Here is a 25,217-nt window from a genome sequence, read left to right as displayed (position 1 = left end):
GTTGAATATATTAAACAGCATACTCAAAATGACATTAAGACTTGATAACTGCCAATCTGTTAACTATCGAACATATTTTAAACACCTTCATTCCAAGGAGCATATACATATACCACAGATACGATCGAAATAGTTTAGCATAAATGTACATTTACCATTACAATTGGCGTTACCACGATATCCACATAGGACAGGTGAAATATATTTTCGTCTCTCTTACACTTGTTGAAGTAGTGTGTGTGCGAAGACGCTATGGAAACGGACCGAGTCCGCCGAAAATAGAACGGTCGCGGATTCCTGGGCTAAATCTCAAATATCCAGACGGGTGCGCCATCTAAGCCAGTTAAAACAGTCCCGCGAAAAGTTACCGAGCCCCACTTCTTGTCTGAACGTCTGCCAGTGAAGACCGGGAGGGAACCAACTAACACCACACAAAATGGTGAGTCACTGACGTCAGTGAAAATGTGGAAAGGTGTTAAGTGAGAAAAATGGACTGTTAGCTTGGCAAGTGATTCAATATGAAGCAATAAGTAGAACGCGTTTGTTCCTCGTGCAAGTTATTCCGCAGACCGGATGCTCGCGAGCGATTCGGATGTGTTCACGACACCTTCCGTAAAGTAAATCAGTGTTGTGCTTACAAACCAGTGAAAGAAGATGGTATCGTATAACCCGAATGCTTATACACAAACCATGCAGCAAAGCTGTGACTGCACACCAACTAATACCTACACTATGCATGGCAACAATTACATACAAGGAAATAACGAAATGTTTTTGGTAATTTTCAGAGCGACCTCAGCAAGAACGACGTTGAAAGTGAGTATAATTGAAATTATTACATGTTTACTTAATTCTTTAACAGATGTAACATAAGTCTAAGATTCGTCGGTACAAAAGGTTAGTACACTAACATGACTAATGCCCTAAATTTTCGGTGTTTAATGTGATAAAATTCGGTACGACTGTGGAGATGATGGCATCATCAGAATTATTTCTGGAAACGTTAAATAACGCAATATTACATAAATGAAACAAGAGTGAGGACCATAACATCTAAGTTTAGCGTTTCTCATAAAAGGCGTGCGTTACTAAGAGATGCCGGGCAGCAGCGCCAGTGGCACGGCCACGCTGCGCGCGCGCTGCGTTCCAAAATTAACTTGTGCGTCACGTGATCCCGAATCGCCGCCCGCCCAAACAGAGAAACTCCGCTCAGATTTCACTGCAAGCGTGCGTCTTATGTTTTTGCGTGGGAACCGAAACTCTACCTACATGGTTGATGTCTGACTTTATGCAACCGATATCTTCGTCTTAGCAATTGCATTTGCAACTATAAATCAGCTGTCATTATCAAGGTCGGTGGATGATCTTGAATCAGCTGATACTTATGACACTTTACGCATGCGTCGGAAACTGCAGATTAATGTAATAAATATTTACGTCGATAATTCCCTAGATTTTCACAAATTAGAACAATTCAAATTTCTTTCTGATTTAATGTAGCTCTCTAATAGGCGCGTGCCTTAATTATCTTTTTGAACAATATTTAATACGAATTAAATTGAAATAGTTATAGAGGAACAGGAGTTTTAAAATAAAAAAAATCGATGCTGAACCAGTTACTACCTACTCAGTTAAATATAGGGTACAGCTTCAATCGGGCTATAATTAGAATGTGACTCAGGAGTTCACGCTGAATATATTGAAACGTAACGTTTAAAAGTATTATTCTGGGCGAAGAATGTCCGCCTACGCCTCGCGCCGCGCTCTACCTGAACTAAACAAGTCGTATTTCCAGAACCACGTACGTAGTTCTAGATCTGAATATCTGGCCTAATGTTTCATAAGCCATGGAATATTAGATTAATGAAACGGTATACGTAAGATAATTTTAAATTATAATGGAACACAAAAACAAAAATGAGGTAATTTTAATATCTCCATTTTTATCTAACAGTTTAAATATCGAGTATTTAAATTTTATCTTAAATCAATATTATTTCAAATATATTTTTTTTTACTAACGAAGGTACTGCGGAGAACGTATGTTACAACGGATTCGTCTCAAGTATTCCTGAACGGTATAATTGCACGGTTGTATTTGTTACTCAGGGGCATCCTTCGCCTTCTCAATCTACGACTTCGATGGTTCCGGCAAGGTCGACGCCTTCAACCTCGGAGATATCCTGAGGGCGCTCAACTCCAACCCCACATGCGCCACCATCGAGAAACTCGGCGGCACCAAGAAGAAGGGCGAGAAGCAGCTCACCGTAAGTGTTTTTTCAAACCAGAAATTAAAATATAGAAAACGATGACTTCTCTCATGTCTTATTACCGGGGGATACTCCAAAGATATCGACGTAGTGGGTTTAAAATACGATCGAATAATAATTATAATAATTTCGATATGACGAAAATATGTTTAGCATTATTTCGGTTTCCTGAGTGATTACTGATTCTGAATATCAGCTGATTCCGGACTTTTTTTTTCAGCTTGAAGAGTTCCTTCCCATCTACAGCCAAGCAAAGAAAGACAAAGACCAGGGACAGTACGAGGACTTCTTGGAATGTCTGAAACTGTACGACAAGAACGAGAACGGTCTGATGCTTGGCGCCGAGCTTACCCACACTCTCCTTGCTCTAGGTAACATTTGTGACAATCGAATACATTCTGATATTATCCCAAATTTTGAAAGCACCAAATCTTTCAAGCCGCTAAAAGTAGAAAAATAAGGTATATTGAACAAGAGAGGTCCGATGTTATTTATTTATTTGATCGCTAAATCTATTTTTGTATTGAAAGCTTCAACATGTCAATAAGACAAATTGGCATCGACTTCATTTCCAGTTGGACGTGAACTAAAATCACTTGGCTAGAAGCCATTTTGATCGTTTAAAAATAATGATTTGTTATTCTGATACGTTTGAAGTTTAATTAAAATCTGTGAAGCGTTTTTTTAAATCTATCGCATTTATTTTTAACGCAGATTCTGATTATCTAGAAGAAAAATATTTGGTTCTTTTGACCAAGAAGTTTTAAAAATGATAAATGTTTAGTTAACAATGGAATAGAGTATACGTTTCTTTTTGAAATAAAATTAATGATATTTATAAATTTATTAGGTGAGAAACTGGAAGATACCGAGGTCGCGGAAGTCACAAAGGACTGCATGGACCCTGAAGATGACGACGGCATGATCCCCTATGCTCGTAAGTATTTCTCTTTTCTGTTTTACCCTAAATCTGTACATTATTTAGTCCAAAACGTTCAAAGTATGAAAAAGATGTATATTAGACCACTAAATTTGAATCCATATCGAGTTTGAACCCTTGTCACACCGTGCACATAAGACACCCATATGCCTTTGTATCCAAGTACACTTAATCAAATTTCCGCACGCAACCACACACACCACATAAAAAGATTTTCCCTAAAAGATTGCACCTTTGTTCTAGAAAACATTACCCTACCAAGTACATTATATGTGTTTAGAAAGATTTTATTTGACCCTGTTGTTTCCTCAACCTACATGTTTCGCATGAGGGTACAAACCATTGTCCCGTGTGACCCCTTGTCTTACCAATTTTCCATTTGCAGCATTCCTGAAGAAGGTGATGGCGTAGAAGGCAACTCATCTCGTCATATCTTTAGTTATAAGATCGTAAGTGGAATAAAGTAGAGATTCTTCGGCTATCTTCGTTTCTGCTTTCTATTTACTCAAGCTTAATAATAAAACTCAAGCTTTAAAATAATTTGTTCTGCCGTTCTCTGTTTCTATTGTTATTACTATCGGTTTTACTGCTTTACATTCTTATTACTTATCTTTTACTTATTTTGTATTAATGTTAACCAATATTTACTGAAATCTATGAATTTTTAATATTCTTATCATCTTTTAAACTAGTTATAAGGTTAACCTTACATCTGCAAATAACAAGCTGCGTGTACATTTTTATGTGTTACTAAGACATATATTGCGCTACGTTTTCAGCGTTCCTCCGAAAAATGTGCGATGGGTGGCAGGGGCCTAAGTCTAAGGCGGCAGCGGCGGCGCCGGCAGAAGAAGCACCTGCGGAGGGCTAAGTGACTGTTGGCTGCGCCGGCGCCTGCACGGCGGGGGTCGCGCCGCGAGCGCGAGCTGCGTCCACGTCGCCCGCCGTGCGCTGCCTACGCCCCACACCCACTTACATCGATACCCCGTATACGCCATCTTAGATACGGACTACCCCCTTTTTTATACGAATATAACATCTATGCACAACCATTTTGTACAACTTTCTACCAATGACTGTACATACTAAAGTAAGATTAAATTAAACATACTGTTAAAACACGTTGTACGTGTCTTTTAAATTATTATTATTTATTAAGTACGTTTATAATGACAAAAATACAAAAAGCCGTAAATTATTTTATAATAAACAATTAAAAGTTCAGTCTGGTGTTATCTCAATGAGTTTATTGTATCTTTTGTTGATCAGCAAATTTACAAATTGAATCGGTTTTCAATTTAAGTAGAGTCGAAATTTTAACAATTATTGTTCAAAAGGAAAAATAGTGACCAGTAAATTTTCGTAACTTTTTTACTTCCGAGGTTTAAAAGGTTAAGCTAACGATGTAAGTAAGACATAAGTATATCCCTATCAGAATTATCATCTGAATTAATTATTCTCTATCAATTTAGAAACTGATTTAAAGTACACAAAACACAGCGTCTTCAATTATATGATAGGTACAAGCTTATTTACTAATAGGAGAGCTCATACAGAGTTTATTATCATTTAAGATGAATAACTTCAAAAACGAATACAGTTTAAGTATCCAAATACCTCATGATTATTGTATAAGACAAGAGAAATACCTTAATAAACACAAATAAAGCCTTATTTCACCAGGATTGTAAACACATTCAAAGGTATTTACTAATAGGAGAGCTCATACAGAGTTTATTATCATTTAAGATGAATAACTTCAAAAACGAATACAGTTTAAGTATCCAAATACCTCATGATTATTGTATAAGACAAGAGAAATACCTTAATAAACACAAATAAAGCCTTATTTCACCAGGATTGTAAACACATTCAAAGGTTCACTTTATTACCGCTAGGTGGATGGATTCAACATGGAATTAAAGGATGAAAGCACGTAGGTATCAAATGATCACCACGAAGATGACACATAAAAAGTAACCATTAGTGAATTGAATGAGAAAAAAATCTATTGAATTTTAAAAAAGCAACGTGGATATTTATTGTTTGGTTTCAAGTGATAGTAATTCAATTGACTCTTGTAGTGCGTTTTCACTGACGCATAGATGCTTGGCTAATTGCAGAGATTGAAATCTCTTTAACACTTCCTCCACCGTTGGTTTGTCGGCTCCACCGATGAGGTATGAAGGCTGAATTCCAATTCAAAGCTCTGATCAATTCCGCTTATTTCCAGTGTCACAGAAAACTTCTTAACTTAACATGGCTCCTTCATTGATTAATAAAAAACAAATGAATAACCTGAAGTTAATTTACTTTTCAAAATGGCTTGACAAATATGTAGGCAATGCAAAATTAATTTTCGGTTTTCGTTCTATTTTTGCGCAAAAGTTAGAAAGAAAGACGTGGAAATTATTATCTAATTGGTTATTAAAAAGTGATTACTTTTTTCAATCGCATAGAATTCAGATCTTTTCACAGCGTACCTATGTATTAAACATACTTAGGCCTATGCAGAGCAGAATGTCAAGATAAACATGCATTAATTCTCTAAAAGCAAGGAGTTCTTATGACCACTAAAAGGTGGATGCGCTGGAAATGTTCAACAAATGGATTATGGAGTAAATTATCTTCTATGTGATATAATGCTTTAGTTTAAGTAAGTAGCTTCTGCCTAAAAACTGACCTTTTTCATAAAAAATGGTAAATTACATATTAACCGTTCTGAAAAAATGTAAACACGTCTACAATTTTTTCAGAAAGTTTTTAAGAGTTATTGTGTTACATAAAGGTGATATACACCTTTATGTAACACAATAACTTCTTACTACTGTGAAAATTCCTCGACACTTTCATGAATTTATAACTCACCAAGACCCTTAGGTCTAAAACAGCTTGTAGGTAAGTACTTTATTAATGAATGAAAAGTAAGTGGTAATAGTAAACAACTTTTTATATTATAATTTCGCTACAAAAACAAAATCCACAAAGTAAATGTAAGCCCACGTTATTACTTATAACTTGTTATTTGGCTCTACATTGGTATATTTGAGTAAATATCAATTACAGACATTGATTTATTTGCCTTTGTTCCTTACGGGTACCCTTTGGAAATCAGGGGCACCTAGCGGCTTTGTTTGCCAAAATATTCCCTTACCTACACTCACGCCAGAGAAAATGGCGCGGAAAATGTTTTCCCGGCATCAATAAAGCATTCGGCTATTATCGGCAAACGTTCGGAAACGCTCGGCTTTTGTAACGTGCGAAGCTGTAAAAAAGTGTGACCAGCTTCAAATTAATACTTACAATAAAGGTAATTTAAAATTTCAGATCACCTTTTCATTTGTGACGAAACTTTTATGTGAATTAAGTAGTTGTAATCCAAATGCAAGCCCTTTAAAGAAATTGTTAGCAAAATTCCAATTTTTTTATTTAAACGCAATCAGTTGATTTGAACCCCGAAAATTTTAAAATTCCGAGTTACAAAAATGTAACCACATATTATTTATTTATTTATTAAAGAAACACTTAAAGCGCAAGTATTTAAAGCTATGTATGCGTGATGATGGGAAAAAATGATTTGAGTATGGTATCCCCGCTCCGGGCTCACTCCTAGGTGCTACAGAGTAAGGCAGTGTTCAGTGTTTATCTCGTAGGCGAGCGTGTACCGCGCATCGTGTCTCGTGTGTTTACGTTTCGTGTGTGACCGATTGCTCAGTGATAAGGTGACGAGAGTGCCGGTGTACACAACTTCTTATCAAGTGAGAAACAAGAAACATCATATTATTTTTACTTTTTTTTTTTTTCTTTTTAAATAATTAGCAGTTCCTTTGCCAAAACACTTTTAAACTTGACGAAAAATGAAGACGTTGCTCCATTTAATAGATTATGTAAATGTTATTGTGTTGTAAATATATTCAAAGTGATTATGATAGTCAATTGTTTTATGATGCCGGTGTGACTGTTATTCTCTCGACATATAGACAGACATTTATCACTCATACACAATGTTAAAACCAATTATGTTGTGGCTGTATGTGTAGATTATGCAGAAGTATTTTACAACTATTATCGCACATAAAATGAATAGTGATACGTAAACCAGTTACTGATTGTAATTCCAGTAAATTGAAAATACTCTGCATATTTTGAGTCTTGATAAGTTATATTGAAGAGTCGCGAATTTGTAAGAGAACAGTTGATGTACCTAATAATCATTAAGTTCCCTAAATTAAAATCATGATTTAAAGAGAATTCCATAAAACGAATACAGAACATGACATTTTCATTAAATATTAATTGTTATGCGAAAAGCCTTTCCCCCAGCCCAATAGGGCAATTAGGTTACGTTTAAGCGCTTGGTAACGGATGAAATAATAATCAACGTCGAAATACACGTCGCTGCTTATTAATCCAACCTAGATAAGAGACAACAATGCATAATAATATCCTAAACATTTTCTCGTCAATTAAATTTCAGGTGTTGGTGCATATCTGTACGAAGTTGCAATGGCTGATGTCAAAGAAAACGTAGAAGCTGGAAGCAAACTTGCAGACAAACATAACACAGGTAAAAACACACTAGAAAAACATGGAACATTTCACAACAAACTCAGGTCCATTTAGAACACAGTAAAGCAGGATGCGCAAAGAGACAATACATACTCAGACGAGTTGAACAACTTTTATATGTCGGCCTTTTTATTAAAAAGTAGAGCTGCGAGTGTTCATAAAATCGTAGTACAATTTCTGGCTACAGTAGTTTGACTGGTCGGCCCCCTTTTTTATTATTGGGGTCGGGATTGTAAATAGTAGCGAGGGTCTGCTTGCTCACGTACAGTTTCAAATTTCGCTATATTACCAACATTTGGTCTTGTGCATATTGAACTTTCTGTGTGCAAAATTGTTGCTCATTGGTGGGCAACCTGTACATATGACCAAAATATACATAGAACAAGTTTAACAGGCTATTATCAAGTGATAGAAAAATATCATTATTTAAAAAAGTCACTGATCAATAATTTGACGTATTATCGACTTTCCTTGATATTAAAACTTCGGATTAATAAAACTGTTTAACCTTTATCGACGTCGTCGTATTTAAAATCGTCACCGATTGCAATGCTCCGCTTAAATACAAATAAACTTATATAGAATGCATACGAATTGGTATTCAATTAATTCGATAGTTAAGATTCAGTTCCACAACTTTTGATGTCGACATACCTATGTAAAAAGTAGAGTCTTCAAACAAAACCACTTTTTGTATCAAATCGATTTTTAATATAAAAAAAAACGGATCCGTTTTAATAAATATCTATAATATGCAAAACAAAATTAAGAATGCGGACAATGCGGACAACATCACATACATTGTTCTGAACCCAAAGTAAGTTGCTAAAGCACTTGTGTTATGGAATTCAGATACAACGAAGGTACCACAAACACCCAGACCCGAGACAATGTAGAAATGTGAATTTTTACATTGACCCGACCGGGGATCGAACCCGGGACCTCAGAGCTAGCGGCACCTTGAAACCGGTGCGTACGCCACTCGACCACGGAGGTCGTCAAAAATTAAGAGATTAAAAACGTTTTTCCTGTTTTCATTAAATCGTAACCATAACTTTATTTAATCAGCTTAAAGTCATTTGAAGCCATTCGAGGTGATTTTAAATACAAACTCATTTGTAATCATTAGTCTTTATCCGAGGATGCTGATTTTATAAAACAAATGCAATAAAACCTTTACCTACGCATGCCGTGATGGTCCTTGAGCAAAGTCCCTAGTATATTCCCGTGGATAATTAGCAAATGACGTATCAGATTTAGTCGTTCTATTGGTGATTGTGATGTACATATATAAGATTTTACTTTCTTTGTGGTTTCAAAGGCTGAAATGCTAGCCCTAAGTGCTAAACGACGCTGATGCTTAAGTTGTGTGGAGCGGTTTAGTTGTTCAGGAAACTTAATGAAACGATAAAAGTTAGTCGAATTCGTCGAGTAGAGTTAGTGAAATTGTTATAAATTTTATATTTCTAAAAAAACAGTCATGCCGAAGATCTATTGGACGTTTAATTGATTTTAATCCCGTATCTTTGAAAAATATACGTATTCTGATTCTAAATGATAAATTACAGATTTTTTTTTAATTACGTGTAAGAATATTACAATATGTGATACATAAATAATTAAATACATTCCGTAATATTCTGTTGTTTCCAGCACTCAAATTATACAGTCATATCGCAAAAAATAACACAGCTATACACAATAGAAACAGTATTTCACAGTTTGATTGCACGGATAGCCGAGTGGTTGAGGTCACCACACTAAATCCACCGTGCGCGACGTGTCGCGGGTTCGATCCCCGCGTAGGACAAGCATTTGTGTGATCCACGAATGCTTGTTCTGAGTCTAGTCTGGCTACCTGTGCATGTGAATTGTATGTTTGTAAAACCCCCCGCGACTCAGGGATTAAATTCCTGACTGCGGGAGTCGTTATTTATAAAAAAAAGTATTTCACAGTGGGCAACATTTTTTATTGAAATAAATGATTATAAAAAGAGTTTAAAAGAGTGATTACATCATTTTACTTATACAACATTATTTTATATAGTTGATGTTTTCGTAGTATATGGTATCTCCCGTATGGTCTAGTGGCTAGGATACCTGGCTTTCACCCAGGAGGCTCGGGTTCGATTCCCGGTACGGGAATCGTTGCTTATTGTTTTTCTCTTTTGGTAATTCTTTCCTTGAAGTGACAACATTGCGTTTTGTATTTTTTGTTTCTTTTTTTGTCATGTACCTACATGTTTTTTGTTGGTATATCTTATCTAATGCACTAAAATAAATTATTGATTGACATGATTCGTTTCGTTGGATGGGGCATGGTCCGCATGGTCTACCATTTGGTCTCATAAAAAGCAACTTCTATGCTTAGATAGTTTTTATTTACTCATTTTTGTTAATTTAAATGGTCATTTTCCATTGGTAATAAAAGCAGGATCTGGTGATGGTGATAAAATCGAGGAAAAATCATTAAACCTTGTACGTGTGAAGTCGATGTTTGAATAGTCAATTTAAATATACATTTTCAAGATAAAATAGAGAACAACGTACTACCGTCTTCGGACATACTCGTAAATTCCTAGCTGTTAACTTTAGTAAAAGGTTTTATTTTTCGCTTTTCGATAATGACCGCCTTTTTGGTTTTGAACTCAGTTTATTTTTGTTAAAAACAATTTATGATTGTCGGTATGATGCTATCAATTCAAATAAACATCTAAATGGAACTGTAGTAGGTGCGTGAAGATTCGGTAAATATTATTTATATCAATCATTATTTTGTTAAAGACGACTTATTAGAAGATAATGATTATAATAGTTTTTTAAAAGGGATTTATCGACGTCCGGGATTTTCAAATAAGTTTTTTGTACCAATTATCATTAGAATTAGATTAGTATCTTGTTTATAACTTTACTTTTTTTGTACCATGTTTCAAAAGCTGTGTTCTGACACCTACTTGCATTAGGAGATAGGAAGTCACAAATTGATGGTCATAAACCTGTAAATTAGTCGCCTCATCCCGGTGGCAATCACACATTACGTAGGCGAGATATCAACGTCAATCCACTTTCTTGGAGACACATTCCTCAATTAGATCTTTGAATCAGCAAGTATTGGAGTAAATAGAATCGTCCTAGTTTGCGTCAACATTCTGATTTATTGATAGTTCAGTAAGAATTATGATATCACTTTTGATTTGTTTGATGTCCTTGTGACTAACAATGCTTTGACGTACATATTTTATCGTTAGTTCATCTGCGCGACTTCATTCGTTTGAGAAAGATTTACTCAAATTTTGAATAAATTATTGACGTGCTGCTTGCATCGACTTATGTTAATAATTATCAGCCTTAGGTGCATTATCATTTCCTATCTGGACTTTATCAGAAATTTTCTTCTTATCGTGGTATTTTATGCCGTGATGTAAGTATGATACTTAATCCATTATTCCAGTGGTAATTATTTTATATCTGTATTCAGATTCTTGGAACTTGTTGATATCCAAGTCAGAATTTTAACATGATTTTTTTATTTGGGTTTATTAATGAAGGTTTTTAGGTGATTATCTTTAGAAAAATTTATAGAATATCAGACTACAATAGATCATTTCAGAAAAGCCATTGTATCTAGAAACCCTTGAATTAGTCAAGTGTGAAAAGGAGAAAAGAAAAAAGGGTCACGGGTATATTTTTTGCGCGTACATTTAGGTTCAGCTAACGGATTCGGCGCGATGACCGCCGGTCAGAGTCACTACAAATAGACCAGGTGTAGGTGGCATTTCTAAGAATACTTACAATAAATTGACACATCTCGATTCCCCTTGCTGCTGCAGTGCACGGAGCCTTGACTCCGTTTATCTAGTGCTCCCATTATTCCATTTAGCTATTTCCTACTAGATCTCTGTTTTGCAGCACCGAAGGTTAAAGGTTACATTTTGTAAGTATTAACATACTTGGTTGTTTTATGAGAAATCCTTCAAAGCATTTAGTAAAGGTATACTTGACTTCAAAAGTCAGAGAAAAAAGAGAATTAATTTTAAATCTCCTTTAAGTTTAATAAAAGAGTTCTGAAATAAGGTGAGTAGGGTATTTTCTTTCATAGCGTATTAATTACGTTTTTTGTTTGGAGAAATACATAACTCTAATATCTCCAACATAACTTTATCGTAGGTGAACTCACCGTTCATCAAAACCCAGAACTACTAATTGGTTCCTAGATTCAATAAGAAGTTAAAACTAGGCTATATTGATTACAATAGTTGACAGTCACGATAATTGTGTGTGGGGTTTGCAAGGGGTGTGAAGGGCGAAGTGACGCTTCCCAGAAGAATTCGTTCGTACCTGACACCAGCAGCGCCTAGCGGCTAGGTCTTATGTCGTGCTACACCAGTAATCACTGAATTTTAATTAGACCACTTTGCGATATTAATAATTTCTTTATTATTTGCAATCTGCATAGAGCAAAATTTGCAAAACTTTAGCCGTATTGTTTTGCATAATTACGGTATTTGTGTATCTTTATGGCAGCTTTAATTACTTGATTTAGCAAAATAATGATAAAACGCAGCCAATTTTTGAAAGGAATAGAAATTGCTTTCAATATTTTGACATTGAAAAAACTTAGCTTCTGTGCTCCTAAGTGATGAACAATGATTTGCAGATTTTTGTATTTGGGTCTATTTGATTAATGATCCTAACCTAGTGATCGGTTAAAATGTTTGCAAACACATTTTGGTCAATAATATAGCTGATACGTATCAAGTCATTACAAGCATTTTTTACGTTAGCAACAAAAAAAATTGTTCTTGACTTTCTTACGTCACAAATTAGTTTTCTTTGTTAATTTTATTAGATTTTAAATCAAACCACGTAGACAACAACTAGAATGTATACAACTTTCTTGATTTACGTGAAAGAAATTTATAATTAAATAGATCTCTAACAAAGGGCTGGCATGACCAGGAAAGCAATAAAATTCTAATTAACCTCTTCAAACGCAGTTTCCCATGGCTTTTGATGAAGTGTTTCCTACAAGTATTGTTATATTATTAACTGTTATCACCACAGAATGCTTATCTCGAATTTATTCTCGAATATTATTGTCAGATTATATCGTAGATTTATGTTTGTTTGTGCTAACCTAGATCTGTCTCATTATGTTCAAATAATCATATCTCGGTCGTAATATATACTGTATCAATAGTAGGTACTATCATTTAATGGTAGTTATCATTAGATGAACCACTGTACTGTATTAGAATCGTTGCAAAATTTTACAAATGTTTGCTCCTATGATGTCTGTGAAGCTTCTAGCTTCCTTAAGTACTTATGGGTAATACCAAGAACTTTCTTGTCAATATCGACGTCTAATGGTGGTCTTACAAAGTAATATCGGGTTAACACAAACAAAGTGTGATAGATTATAATTCCAGTCTCACAAACTACTGATTAAATCAGTGTGGACCGGGCTCCGGCAGGGCGACGGCGTCTATTGTGTTAAGTAATGCCATAAATACAATTAAACTCACTTACTCTCGTTAGTGTTATAATGCGGAGTGTCTTTGCCCTCTGGCGTCAGCAGCCCGCAAGACTTATTGTATTATGCTGAGTTCACAACCCATTGTCTTTGGGACCCAGCTGCCGAGTTCAACAGGGCATTGCAGCTCATTCATAAATGATAAATTACAACAATGGGTTGCGTAAACACCTAAATATACTTACTACTTAATTTTTGTGGGTTTGCTTTCTAATCAATTTTACCATTGTGATATTTCGTACTGTGTGTTACGTCCACTCTTGCAGCTTTAGTAGTGATGTTCTGTTGTTTTAAGACACCTATACATGATTGCCCAAAAGCAGCTATGAAACGTTGACGTAATAAACACAACGATTGTTTATGAACATTCTTCTTTATCGAATCATTTTTTACTTAACAATACAATTTATTGGATGTTGTACTTCAGAAAACTTTAGGCATTACTCGTACATAAATATACTCATATTTGCTTGTCTGTAGAAACTTGTAGCTCCATTTATTCAGACATCAGAAGTATCCTAATAAAAGTTTAGCAACGTTGAACAATGTTCTAAATATCTAAAGTACTTAGTGCTCTGTTCGTGACTAACAACGCGGTGGTAGTTAAGTGAGCAATTAGGTCAAATGTAGGCAAATGTCTATCGCCTAATAAACTAGGAATTTAGCAATATGACAGAGCGTACACAGATGCGTAGAAAATAATGACTACAACATAGGTACTGTATTAGCATAGTCATAAACACCATAGATTTGTTTAGCTTCTAAAATTTAAACTTTAAGGCGTTTTTGCTTGAAAAGCAAAAATACAATTGAGTATTGATTACAGTTTTATTTGTATCGTACGACCAAAAATGTGTACACGGAATCTGTTTTATTATTTTGTTGCTACTTACCGCTACCAGGGCGTCAGAACGTCTTAGATCATCGAGATTTATTTCCTCTACTTAATGCACCATATCCGTAACATCAAAGCTCTACCCGCTATAAGAAAATTAGGAATGAATTTAAAACTTTTATTTTTCGGGTAATTTCCTTTCACTCCCTTGCGTATGTTACTAAAGATTTCAATAATCCTTCTGGGAACATCCATTAGCAGTAAAGTAATAAATAATAGATACTTCTGTTCTAACTATTCTCACCATAATAGAACACAGTTGTAACTCTATAGATACAAATATTAATGAACTGCGAACGTCCGGAAACAAACCATCTGGTTACAGCAAATGCTTTATAGGGCAACACATATCATAGGGTACTTGTCCCCTTTGTGATCATTGATTTTAGGATATAATATTTACTCTTCTACACAACGTGCTATAAAGGTAGACCGCCAATTATCAAAATCAAAAATAAATCTTTAATCTGAACGAAATCTTATCTTAAAATCAGATACAACTTATCTGCCTTTTTAATTGTTTGTTTGTTGACAAAATACCATACAAGTCTAAACATCACACAACATAAATCATTGTATAAATGTATATTATCATGTGTTTGATAGATTAAATTTAAAATTAATAAACCAGATATAATTTAGTCGAGACAACGGGCGGGGCTCGTTAGGAGCGGTCGAAGCTCATCCTGAAACTTACAATGCCGCTGACTAATGAACTGTGAATCAAACAATAGCGTCTTGAAAGATACACTTGGTACACAACTTTCTGAACTGCAAACAATATGCCAAGTCTCTTAGGCTTTCTTTACTATGTACTCCAATTTCTTCACTGTTTCCAAGCTATGATTGGGTTGTCTTTAAGAAAATTTCAAATCACATATTTTTGTTTGCAACGAAAACCGTATCAAAATCAGTTTATCCAAACGCGAGATAATCGCAGACAAACAGTACATACATGCCAAACTGAGGTTCTCCTTTTTGGAATGGTTAAGAGATAAAAAATGTTTGAGCATTTCTTCTAACCAACTATACTGTATAATAAGTATTTTTAGTTATACCCAATTGTAAGCGAAGCTATATTTTAAAATAGGGTATTTTACGATGACATATTTATAAAGCTTTTTAAAAAGGACAATCGGGAGCAGTGAACTCATTACTTATAGATTTAAAGCTCGTGAAAATAGATTTAGCTGAAACATGTTGAAGTTAAAACGTTTACGTTTATTATTTAGTTTTATTGAATTATCTTAATATCTTTCGTCCGAAATGTATTATAGTTTCAGATATTACGAGCAAATTACCAATATTATTCTATAAACCTTTTTCAGTCAATTGTTTGTGTATGTAAGAGTTCACTTTGATAATTTTTGTAATAAGATTTATTAAGATAATTATGATGAAAATAAAGTGTAGTTCTTGTAGTCGTTTAATATTAGAACCGACATAAAGGGACAATTTTTAGTGGCAACTTAATTCGTGATTGGTAAATTACCGGACGAATTTGGCGTAAACGCATCTTGTCGTTTCCCACCTACGTCTCTTAGTTTTTAAGATTTGTTTTAAAATGTACTTACGTAACTTTAAGAAGATTTGTTACACTGTAGTGTGGCATACGCTCAATGAAATAATGTTAAAAAAAAATAGACAAATCGCTGGTCGGGTTAAGTAGTAGAAGAGATATATTTATTTGGTACATATTCATTGCTTATATATCTTCGTTTTTATGTTCCAGTCCAAGCGCAGCTTGAGTTACTCAAAATGGTATTGTTCGTATTTAACAATACTCTATTTGGATAAAGTCCATTCGTTTCAGCCTGAATCGGTTTTAAATGAAGGCAGTAAATGTCGCCCACGGAGCGAATTTTAACCATTACGTCAATATAATTGTAACGATTAGGACAATTCGCGACATTGCGTGCTGCTCACCAATTAGATCGCACCACCAATTAAAGCTGGAGCCACAAAAATAAATTACTATTAGTAAGAAAGCGGTGTCCTTTTGTATCGCTTCACCCAAGCTTATATTTTTATTGCCTTAAAATGTTTCAGACCCCGCGGTTTTTGAACAATGCGAGCACAAACGTCATAAATGCCGTTTATCTTGTTAGGGATAAGTAACAATTGTATACAAATACAGATTTGAATGTAACATTATTGCACTAGTTGTATGATACAGTAGCGAGTCAAGAGATTTGGCCCCGGAGGTGTCGCGCGCGGCGCGTGATGCCGCATACAAATTAGCATAGCGGTGCGCACGCGCAGGGTTCCATACATCACTCTACACTACGAGTATTCAATTACGTTATAGAGAATCGAGCTAATGTAACGTATCTACTATATCAGCAAGGACGCTACGAAATTTCTAGAAAACTCATTCAGTTACTAAAACATAAACACAATAGTATTGTAAATAACAGACAAGAAGTAGTTGGTCTCTCTCGTTTCTAAGAAAATTGGCGTGACGGAAAATACCTTGCGCTATAATATGAATTTCTGAAGGCTTATTTTGATTTAACATTATCACTGTGTTAATCTGATTTTCCGACGAACTTAGCTCGTTTCAAGTAAGCATATCTCGTCCCTATTAGTGGAACGATGAGGAAATTTATAAGATCACTGTAACTTAAGTTCGTTGCTACAAAATATTGCTTACAAACAAAGGCAGCACGTATCTAAGATTAAGAAAATTTACAGCGCTCATCTCACAGATTTGAGTGCAATACACCTAAATCCTACATAGATAAGATAATCAAGAGCCAACAAAACATAGAGACTGTAGAGGTGTGTCGACATCGATGACCCATAACTTGACGTAACTGGCCGGTGACTTGTCGTGTCTAGTAAATATTTAAAACGGTGATGTAAGAAACCGCACTCGCTAGAATCTAATCATTACATACGAAGGTCAGTTGCTGACACATCTGTTATTGTTTTGCATATTGACTTTCAATTTAAAAATAGAATTAAGGGGTCACGTATTCTGCATATCAATGTCAAAATGCAAGAATTATCCTGTTTCTTGAGACGTATGATTATAGGTGGCATTGGTTTAAGTTTTTTTTACTGTGTTTCTTTGGGACATGGTTTATCAAGATAGTTGAGAATATGAACAACATTTATTTACTATCAATGATAGTTGTTTACAACTTTGTGCACTACATTGGCCCTTGGCTCTCAGTGGTTCTTAGTTTTTTGGCATGCAGTGAATGTTCAGCCAAAAGTGCTAATTTTAGATAAATTCTACTTCTCTACAATATTGTATCATACTGCTTGTTAAATTGTTATTGGTGGCATTGAGTCATAAATTGTTTTATAATTATAAATTATGTTTAATATTCCCTTCAGTATAATGTAGATAATTTATCATTGAATGTGCCATAACATATATTCATTAATATAATTTTAATAGTAGAGCAATCAAAAATCGATTGCAGCATTTTCAATTAATTAATGTTCTAAGTGGGAAATTCTAGCAATTTTGAGAGTGACACATACAAATGCAAAGACATCTTAATATTCAAATACTGTTACCATGAATATGTAATGGAAGATTAAAGCGCACGAAAAATAATACTAAAACTTTAACTCTACATTTCAGAGTTCCTTTAGATGTTTTAAGTCACGCTATTTCACTACAACCTAGGCCATCTTGTACCCGCCTAGGCGAATAAAGATAAACTTCAAATGTCTTTATTTTTGAATAATACAATAAACAATCGTGTAATCGTATTGTCGACGATCTAGGACTGTTGAATGAGGTAATTGCGCGGTGATTAATTAATTGAATGAAGTTTACTAGAAGATTAGCCGTACTTTGCGTAGGTGGAGTAAAAAAACGGTTTAATAGTTGTTGTCGGCAGAAGCATTTAATTGCATCAACTGTTTATTTTCTTGTGTATAATTGGGTTAATACGTATTTAAACAAGTAGTGGTACCATAGTTACAGTATTTCATAAGTTAAGTACGCAAGTAGTACGTACGGTCTTTCGACTTTTGACCAGATGAAATCATCTACAGTTTTTAAGAGGAAAATAAACAATTCTTATTTAATTATTTGCACGTGCATAAACTATGTTAAAATCTAACATATCTCATACTAACCATAATAATATCTAAATGTAACTATCTAGGTTTGTGTAGTTCAAAAGCATCTTTGAAAATACCTAATAAAACAGTAGAAAGTTCTGTACAAAATTCCTATAGTTATGTTACTATTTTGTTCGTTCATAGCAAGTTTGTTTACAGAAGTGCTTTCAGTCACGTCAGTTTAGTAGTTATCTGACTTATTACGTCTAGGTAGGTCCTGCGAGTAACTAATAAAGCATTTTGAATCACGTTTAAATGAGGGTTTCAACCATTAAAATAAATGCGACGTATTTAAATTGTATAAATTTTCAGAAAATTATAGTTTTGAATTCAGTGTCACGCTAAGTCATATAATCATTCAAAAATTCTTATACAGTTAATAATTGTTAAATAGAAAAGGAAATGTATCTTTATGCGACGAAGATACAATCGGGTATGAAGTGCAACATTGTTTATTAATAGTATTCATCTTATTGTATCTATCTTGTATTTATCTTATTGTAAAAGCGTCTCAAATATAGCTTGATCACCAGGAACACGCTTAAATCATGGAGCTTTTAAACCACACATTTCAACTGGTACTTTTTCTACAACTCATTTGACTCTACGTCGTTTTCCCCTCTGAAGAACGATTTCTTTATAAAATTATTTTCACACCGTCGTTATATCTGCCTCGGTAACTGCTCAATGTAAGTAGTGCAAGTTTTAACATATATCTCGTGACAAGATCCATTTGACCTTAGGAGCAGAAAGTATAATAAAAAGCTTGGTAGAGTCGCCCATACTTATATAGGTAGCTTCTAATTGAAGTATGGACGAAAAACTCCTTTGTTACAATGTAAGAATACTGATTACTTTTCTTGTGTCCGCCGTGGGAACGTGTACACATATGAGATAAGAAAATTACTCTGACAATAACATGAATGCGAAAGATTAGTTAAGGTATTTAACTTATACGCTATGATTATGTTTTCTTTCTTATGTGAAAGCTTAGCCCTTAAGTTTCTTAAACTTATAGCGCTATATTAACTCTCAAGTTCAGAATCTTCTTATGTGTCATTAGATACTTTAATCATACATTCGTCACAATATAATACATAGGTGGTTAAAGGACGCACAGAGTAAATTAAACAAATACAAATTACAATTTGTTTTTCAATATCACAATGATTGGTGATTGCTTGTACTGAAATTGTTAATAATATAAATTGCTTATTGATACTGATAAGTTGTCCAAAGAAGCACAATTAACGTAATTGATGCATCCTAGTACTGACTAATCAATTGTGGGAAATATTTACACAAAAACACGACTTTTGTTTGATGTAATAACATTATGTTCATTGATGTATTGTTTTTTTAAATGATTTATAAACTTGCTACTGTTTTACGCATGCAATTAAATACAATCAATAAACACGAAAATTGTTATTGTTTGTATATTTAGGCTATGTTATAAAATTACATAAAAATCCGTTGACAGAAACTACTATTTCTTCCAATGAATTTGCCCAGCGGACTCTATCAAAGACGGGGTAGCCACCTGCCACAATTTTACCGCAAGTTATGGCAGTTTTGTGGTAGTGGTAGGTCATATACATTTTCCATTGGATTCATATCACCTACTCTCCATAAACAAAAACCTGAAAGTGCCTAACCTAACAATACAAATTTTCAGTCCCTCTGAGAAAGAAAGGCAAATTAATGCTGGATGGTTAACAATCTTGTGGAATGTCAAGTCATAGGTGGATATTCCTACCTACGATATAGATAGGTACACATATCTCACGAGGAAGGGTGAGGTAACCAGCTCTTCAGACAACACCTCAAGTCATGTACCCTCCTCATTAGTAAGTACGTGTTTTGGTAGAGTTCTTCCAAAATCATTTTGAGTCTCGTATACTCGTAAAGCCTTGTGTTTTATTTAGCGTATGCATAATAAATGATGCAGTCAGTTATTATAAAGATGTTTTGATTTACAGCTGTGGCTATTGTCCTAATGTTGATCTCATCATAATAACATAATTAAACTCACTAGTGATTTACAGTATAGTATTTAAATGTGTGTGTAATGCATGTTTGACAGAAGTTATAATTTCAAAAACTTAGTTATAGCTTTATAAAAACGACTCATAGCAAAAGTCGCGCTTAGGTATCATGTTTTTTTGTTTCTGTCATTGTTGAGTGGAATATAGAGACAAGGAGACATTTTGAACATCACTTACCTGTTGTATGTGGTTGTAAGTGTAGAATGATGAACATGTTCGAGAATAAAGTAACATAAAACAGATGATTGTGTGAAGCCACAAAGCATTTGATACTTTTTGCTCTACAAATACCTTTACGTATAGATAGGTTAAGTGTTACCCGCATTGCATTAGCATTTTAATAGTTACGCGCTAATCATCCAATATACTGATGAAAAAGTAACATACATAGTTAAGGTTCATTGCGAGAGTATCGTTTTTATGTACTTAAAAGTATTTTATGTTCTTTATGTAGCGTTAATCTGCACAAGTTTTTAAATAACCATCAACATTATGAACTTGCACGTTTTCTCCGGTACCTACTTTTATATACTTATACATAGTCAATTAAACTGAGCCCAAATTGACCATAAAACCTTCATTCTTCGTTATGAAGCAAAAGGTAGAGCGCATCTACGCGAAATAAATGCAGTCTGACTCAGATTTCAAATTAAAATACCACAATAATAGCTTCAACCCAAAATACGTGAGCGGTCTAATGCACCTTGGGGTGAAAATGGGTAGATTTCACCCTTCTCGTGCTATTAGCGATGGGAAGGGTGAATGGCTACAGGGCACTCATCCAAGAACTGCCATTGTTTGAGAGCACGCCGCACTCGCGGGTCATTACGCCTTGGCTCTGTAATATTGTGTGTGCGTAGTAAACAATCGTTGTAATATTCATGTTGTGTTTGAATATTCTTTTTTTGCTGGGATAAACAAATGACAACGTATAAGCATGCTAAGTTAGTAATTTCTTGAGAAGTTTTTGATGATCTGTTGTCATTAGCATATTAAAATTTTACTTTGTTTTTTTTCTGATTGGTATAAAATCACATCACGAATAAGTCATTAGTTAAACTATTGAATAATTAATTACATTCAATCTGCTTTCATGTAGGAACCCGTCAAAGTAGCTAGCTAAATTGTGATTTTAGATTCATTAAACCGTTTGCAACCACAGCGCCATCTGTCAGATAAAGTATTTATCACTACGTAGTTTCTTATTGCAGCGCTACGTCGTAGCTTATCGTTGAGCGATAAAGTTACGTGATCGAGGGAAAACGTCGAGGAGCTAGTTTCTGGAAAGCTTTATAGATGGCGTTATGTGTACAAAGTGGTAAAGCCACGACGATGGAAGTGACAGTTCTATAAATGTTGACTCCCTTGAATCTATGAAAATAAACTTCTGACAGTTATACATTTCAATTTAAGTTTTTTCGTGATTGCAGGATAGAATCATTTATTAACACCTGCAAGGAAATTAAACTATGGTAACACGTTTATGAAGATATCTTAAGCTTTTTTCGATTTCCGAAGAATATTACTTTTTTTAGGAAATAAGGTTTAAGATTATCCCAGAGGTTATCCTAGATGATATCCTAGGTATGTCGTCAATAAAATATACTCATAAAGCATATTTTTACTAATGCCTTTTCTAAAACAATGAAGAGCCGAATTATAATGATTAGTACGCGTGGTATTATGATAGAGCTATGCATTTCACAAGGACTGTTTATTTTCGTAGGTATAGCGAGCAGGTATATAAACGCATTGGGAAATTAACGTCATTTTCAATTCATTGATAAATTTTATGTGCGTAATTACCGTACAGCCTTCGAGGACGTGAGAGTACAAAGTTGGAAAGAAATCAAAAGATTATAACGATATCGTTATCATCTGTAGGTAATTAAGATTGATATGATCGCACGAGCGATCTATTGCAAAACGTGTTATCTAAACAATAATATAATCATTTAATTGTGAGATCATTGTTTGTTGTGGACTCATGATAGGCCTTGTTTTTGAAGGCAGGAGTTGATTTTGATCTACTAAGCAAAGTTTAAGTTTTTAGTGGTAGGTGCTTACAGTGAACAGTTCATTTCTTATAGAGTCAGGAGTAGTAGTGACGTTTATTAACGATCGGCAGGTTTCACAATTTTAATGTATGTCTGTTTAAGATTTCCGGTCTCAAATTTACAGTTGCTCTACATTTAAAATAAATAGGCCAGTATAGTAAAATGTTTCACATAGGTATGTCCGTGCATGTATAAATGTAACACAAAAACATGTAAACATACATGCATAATAATAGAAACACTTAGCAAATGAGTTACTTTTTTCAATAATGAGTAATGCACGGGTTTCCCTACCGTTAGACCAAGGACAATGTTTTCAACAAATTAACTTTTTTAAGTAGCTGGTGTAGTGGGGTACATTGCATATTAGGAGTAGCTTGACTTAGGATAGTCACAGCTTCATGAGTCATCCTTAAATATCAGGTTGTTTTTGTCAGCATTAAGCGGAATGTAGAGACCAAAATTTATTTCATACGGATGCTATTTACATATGAAATAAATGCCCTATTTAAAACTAAAATGATGAAAAAGGAAAGAGTTATCGATTGACCGATAAAACGCAGTGCTTGGATTGGTAGAGACACACACATTTCAGCCGAACGCCTGACGACGAGACACGCACCTTTTGTTGGGTAATGTTTACAGACACGCAATCGACCTAACTTCCTGGTTGGGACAAAACCCGTAACCTTCAAGGACACCCACACTAGGTATAACTTGAAAGTTTTTACGAGATCTGGGTTAGCTTCAAATATGCGTGTAAATATGACTAGGTGATGGTTCAAGATAACAGGGCTCCTTGACTATTTGGAAAGCGGGAAATATCCGCAGATTCTATTACTTCGAAGTAGAAGTAGTAATATACAGGAATATTACATGCTGTCTAGATAATGAACATCTGTGTTCAATCTAGATTCTAATGCCAAAAACAGAGGATCATTTTACATTTGATTGAACGTTGAATTATCTGTATATAGATTTACATATAAGCTGATCGTCAGATCTAACGACCTAAGGCGTGTAATGCCTCATCGCCGACCCAATCCAATCAATCAATCACAGGCAATCATCACTTGGCAGGCGGATTTGTGATTGAAGATGCATAGACAGGTACAGCTAGGTAAACTGTTGATACAGCAACAGTAATGTATATCTTAGACGGGGCAGAAACAGAAGCGAAACTGACAAAGCAAATATTTTATTTGTGTTCGTAGGTAATTCAATAAGATCTAACTACTTCATCTACATATAAGAAATTTACGTCGTAATCGAGACAGATTATTGTGTTACTTTAATAAAAACATCATCTAAAAAAATACTTAATTGAATATAACTAAAACCTTATGCACCCTTTATACGACTCTACATTATATTCACAATTATTTGATTCATATAATTTTCTCACAAAATTACCAAGTATCAAACTTAACATTATTCAATGAAAAATAAAATATGCGGTTTCCAAGTGAGACTCTCTTCCGCACTGCAATCAAAGATAATTTGCAAATACTTGATACGCGGTAGAAACCCATTGGAAAATTTTACATAACAATCAAGCCGGAAAACCACCGCATAAAAGATTATTGGGTTTGTTCCTACCAAATGCTTATTTTATTCTTTGACCTGTCGTATTAGGTCAATGACTTGTTTGGGAAAAATGGATGTCAAACCCACCTTCGCTCTGCCTACGACTGACTTTTGTATGTACGAGTAGTTCATAAGTTTCTAATAATGTACTTAATTAGTAGAGGCCCAATCTATTGTAACTTTCTCTATTAATCTTAATTAGATAATATTAAGAATAGAGTTTAAGATCCTATTTAAGAATAGTGTTAATTTGTTGTTTTCTTGTTTCAGGTATACACAAGTGGCGGTATAAACATTGTTTCTGTTGATTCTTTTTACATAGGTATACTTAACCCATGTTTGGCTCATTTTAAACGCAAGTAGGTAGAGGTGTTATGACTTTATTATGTTATTTATTACTATATTATAATTATTCGCCGAGTAAACGAGAAGACACTTCCAAGAAGTATTGCCTAAATTATTTTTTACTCTGTCATAAAATTTGTGACGCAAATAAAATATTCAGGGAATACCTATTTTATTTCTACCTATTTTATTGATGAAATATTACCTAATTAGTTCATGATTCAATTATATTCAGTATTCAAAGGTTTATGATTTGATTTAGCTGCTCTGATACGATTTATGCAGATTGAAAGTTGAAAAAATAAACATGCCGTCTAGCTTCACAAGCCGGGGTATTACCTCCCATCGAAACTCTACAAAACCGATCAGTCGTCCTTGTCACTCGATACTAAAACGAAAGGGATGCGTATCTTCGTTCTCAATGGAGGTTGAGTGATCTTTAATAGTGTTCTCTGTAGGGAATGGCCGGTGGTGGTTGCGCGCGCACAATTTTCAGGGCGCAGGACGCTTTTTGTATAGTACTATAAATATTTAGAATTCAACGAAGCCTTATAAATATTTAATTCTCGAAGATAACATCTAGATTAAAAAAATAATGTAGTACTTTTACAAGTTGAAAGCTCGATTAATTTTTGACGAAAATTAATTATGGCCATTATTTAATTTTGCTTAAAATCGCAATCAGTGTTCAGCTGGACATTTGGTAATTGTAAACCTGAAATAGGTTTAACATCGGGATTCTGAAAGTGAAAAATGTTAGCTTGAAGACTTCTCTAAACTTTAGTAGGTCTTTACGTACTTCGTTGCCGATAGAGGCCGCACGTATCACGACACTTCAGGTTTTGCCGGCGTCCATTGCGGAACGCACCCCTAGCTTGAAGCCTTCA

The 25,217-nt window shown here is 34.5% G+C and overlaps 1 protein-coding gene, 1 long non-coding RNA gene and 1 other non-coding gene across 5 annotated transcripts; all 3 read left to right on the top strand.

Annotated features, from left to right (window-relative positions):
- The first annotated feature begins 335 nt into the window (after positions 1 to 335).
- LOC113496938 (myosin light chain alkali) lies at positions 336 to 4,455 on the top strand. Of its 3 annotated transcripts, XM_026876341.1 has the most exons (7): positions 336 to 439; positions 789 to 816; positions 2,110 to 2,267; positions 2,491 to 2,641; positions 3,121 to 3,207; positions 3,596 to 3,659; positions 3,990 to 4,455. In XM_026876341.1, the coding sequence occupies exons 1-6, from the start codon at positions 437 to 439 to the stop codon at positions 3,619 to 3,621; spliced, it is 453 nt and encodes a 150-aa protein (XP_026732142.1). In that variant the 5' UTR covers positions 336 to 436; the 3' UTR covers positions 3,622 to 3,659; positions 3,990 to 4,455. The 3 variants fall into 3 exon arrangements, with proteins under 3 accessions (XP_026732142.1, XP_026732140.1, XP_026732141.1); XM_026876339.1 differs by lacking the exon at positions 3,596 to 3,659; XM_026876340.1 differs by lacking the exons at positions 336 to 439; positions 3,596 to 3,659 and adding an exon at positions 561 to 657.
- Positions 4,456 to 7,692: 3,237 nt separating this feature from the next.
- On the top strand, positions 7,693 to 24,494 carry LOC113496441. The gene is made up of 2 exons (XR_003400815.1): positions 7,693 to 7,777; positions 24,256 to 24,494. It is a non-coding gene; the product is annotated as an uncharacterized LOC113496441 (long non-coding RNA).
- Positions 9,853 to 9,924, top strand: Trnae-uuc. The gene has a single exon. It is a non-coding gene; the product is annotated as a tRNA-Glu (tRNA).
- Positions 24,495 to 25,217: the final 723 nt, after the last annotated feature.

This window comes from Trichoplusia ni, chromosome 8, assembly GCF_003590095.1.
Source record: "Trichoplusia ni isolate ovarian cell line Hi5 chromosome 8, tn1, whole genome shotgun sequence".
In the NCBI taxonomy this organism is placed as follows: domain Eukaryota; kingdom Metazoa; phylum Arthropoda; class Insecta; order Lepidoptera; family Noctuidae; genus Trichoplusia; species Trichoplusia ni.
Note: the sequence above shows the minus strand (reverse complement) of the source record. Positions and strands in the feature narration are given on the sequence as shown.

Coding starts and splice junctions, on each gene's coding strand:
- LOC113496938 (XM_026876339.1), top strand. Junction 817..2,109: donor CAGCAAGAACGACGTTGAAA/GTGAGTATAATT, acceptor TTTGTTACTCAG/GGGCATCCTTCGCCTTCTCA. Junction 2,268..2,490: donor AGGGCGAGAAGCAGCTCACC/GTAAGTGTTTTT, acceptor TTTTTTTTTCAG/CTTGAAGAGTTCCTTCCCAT.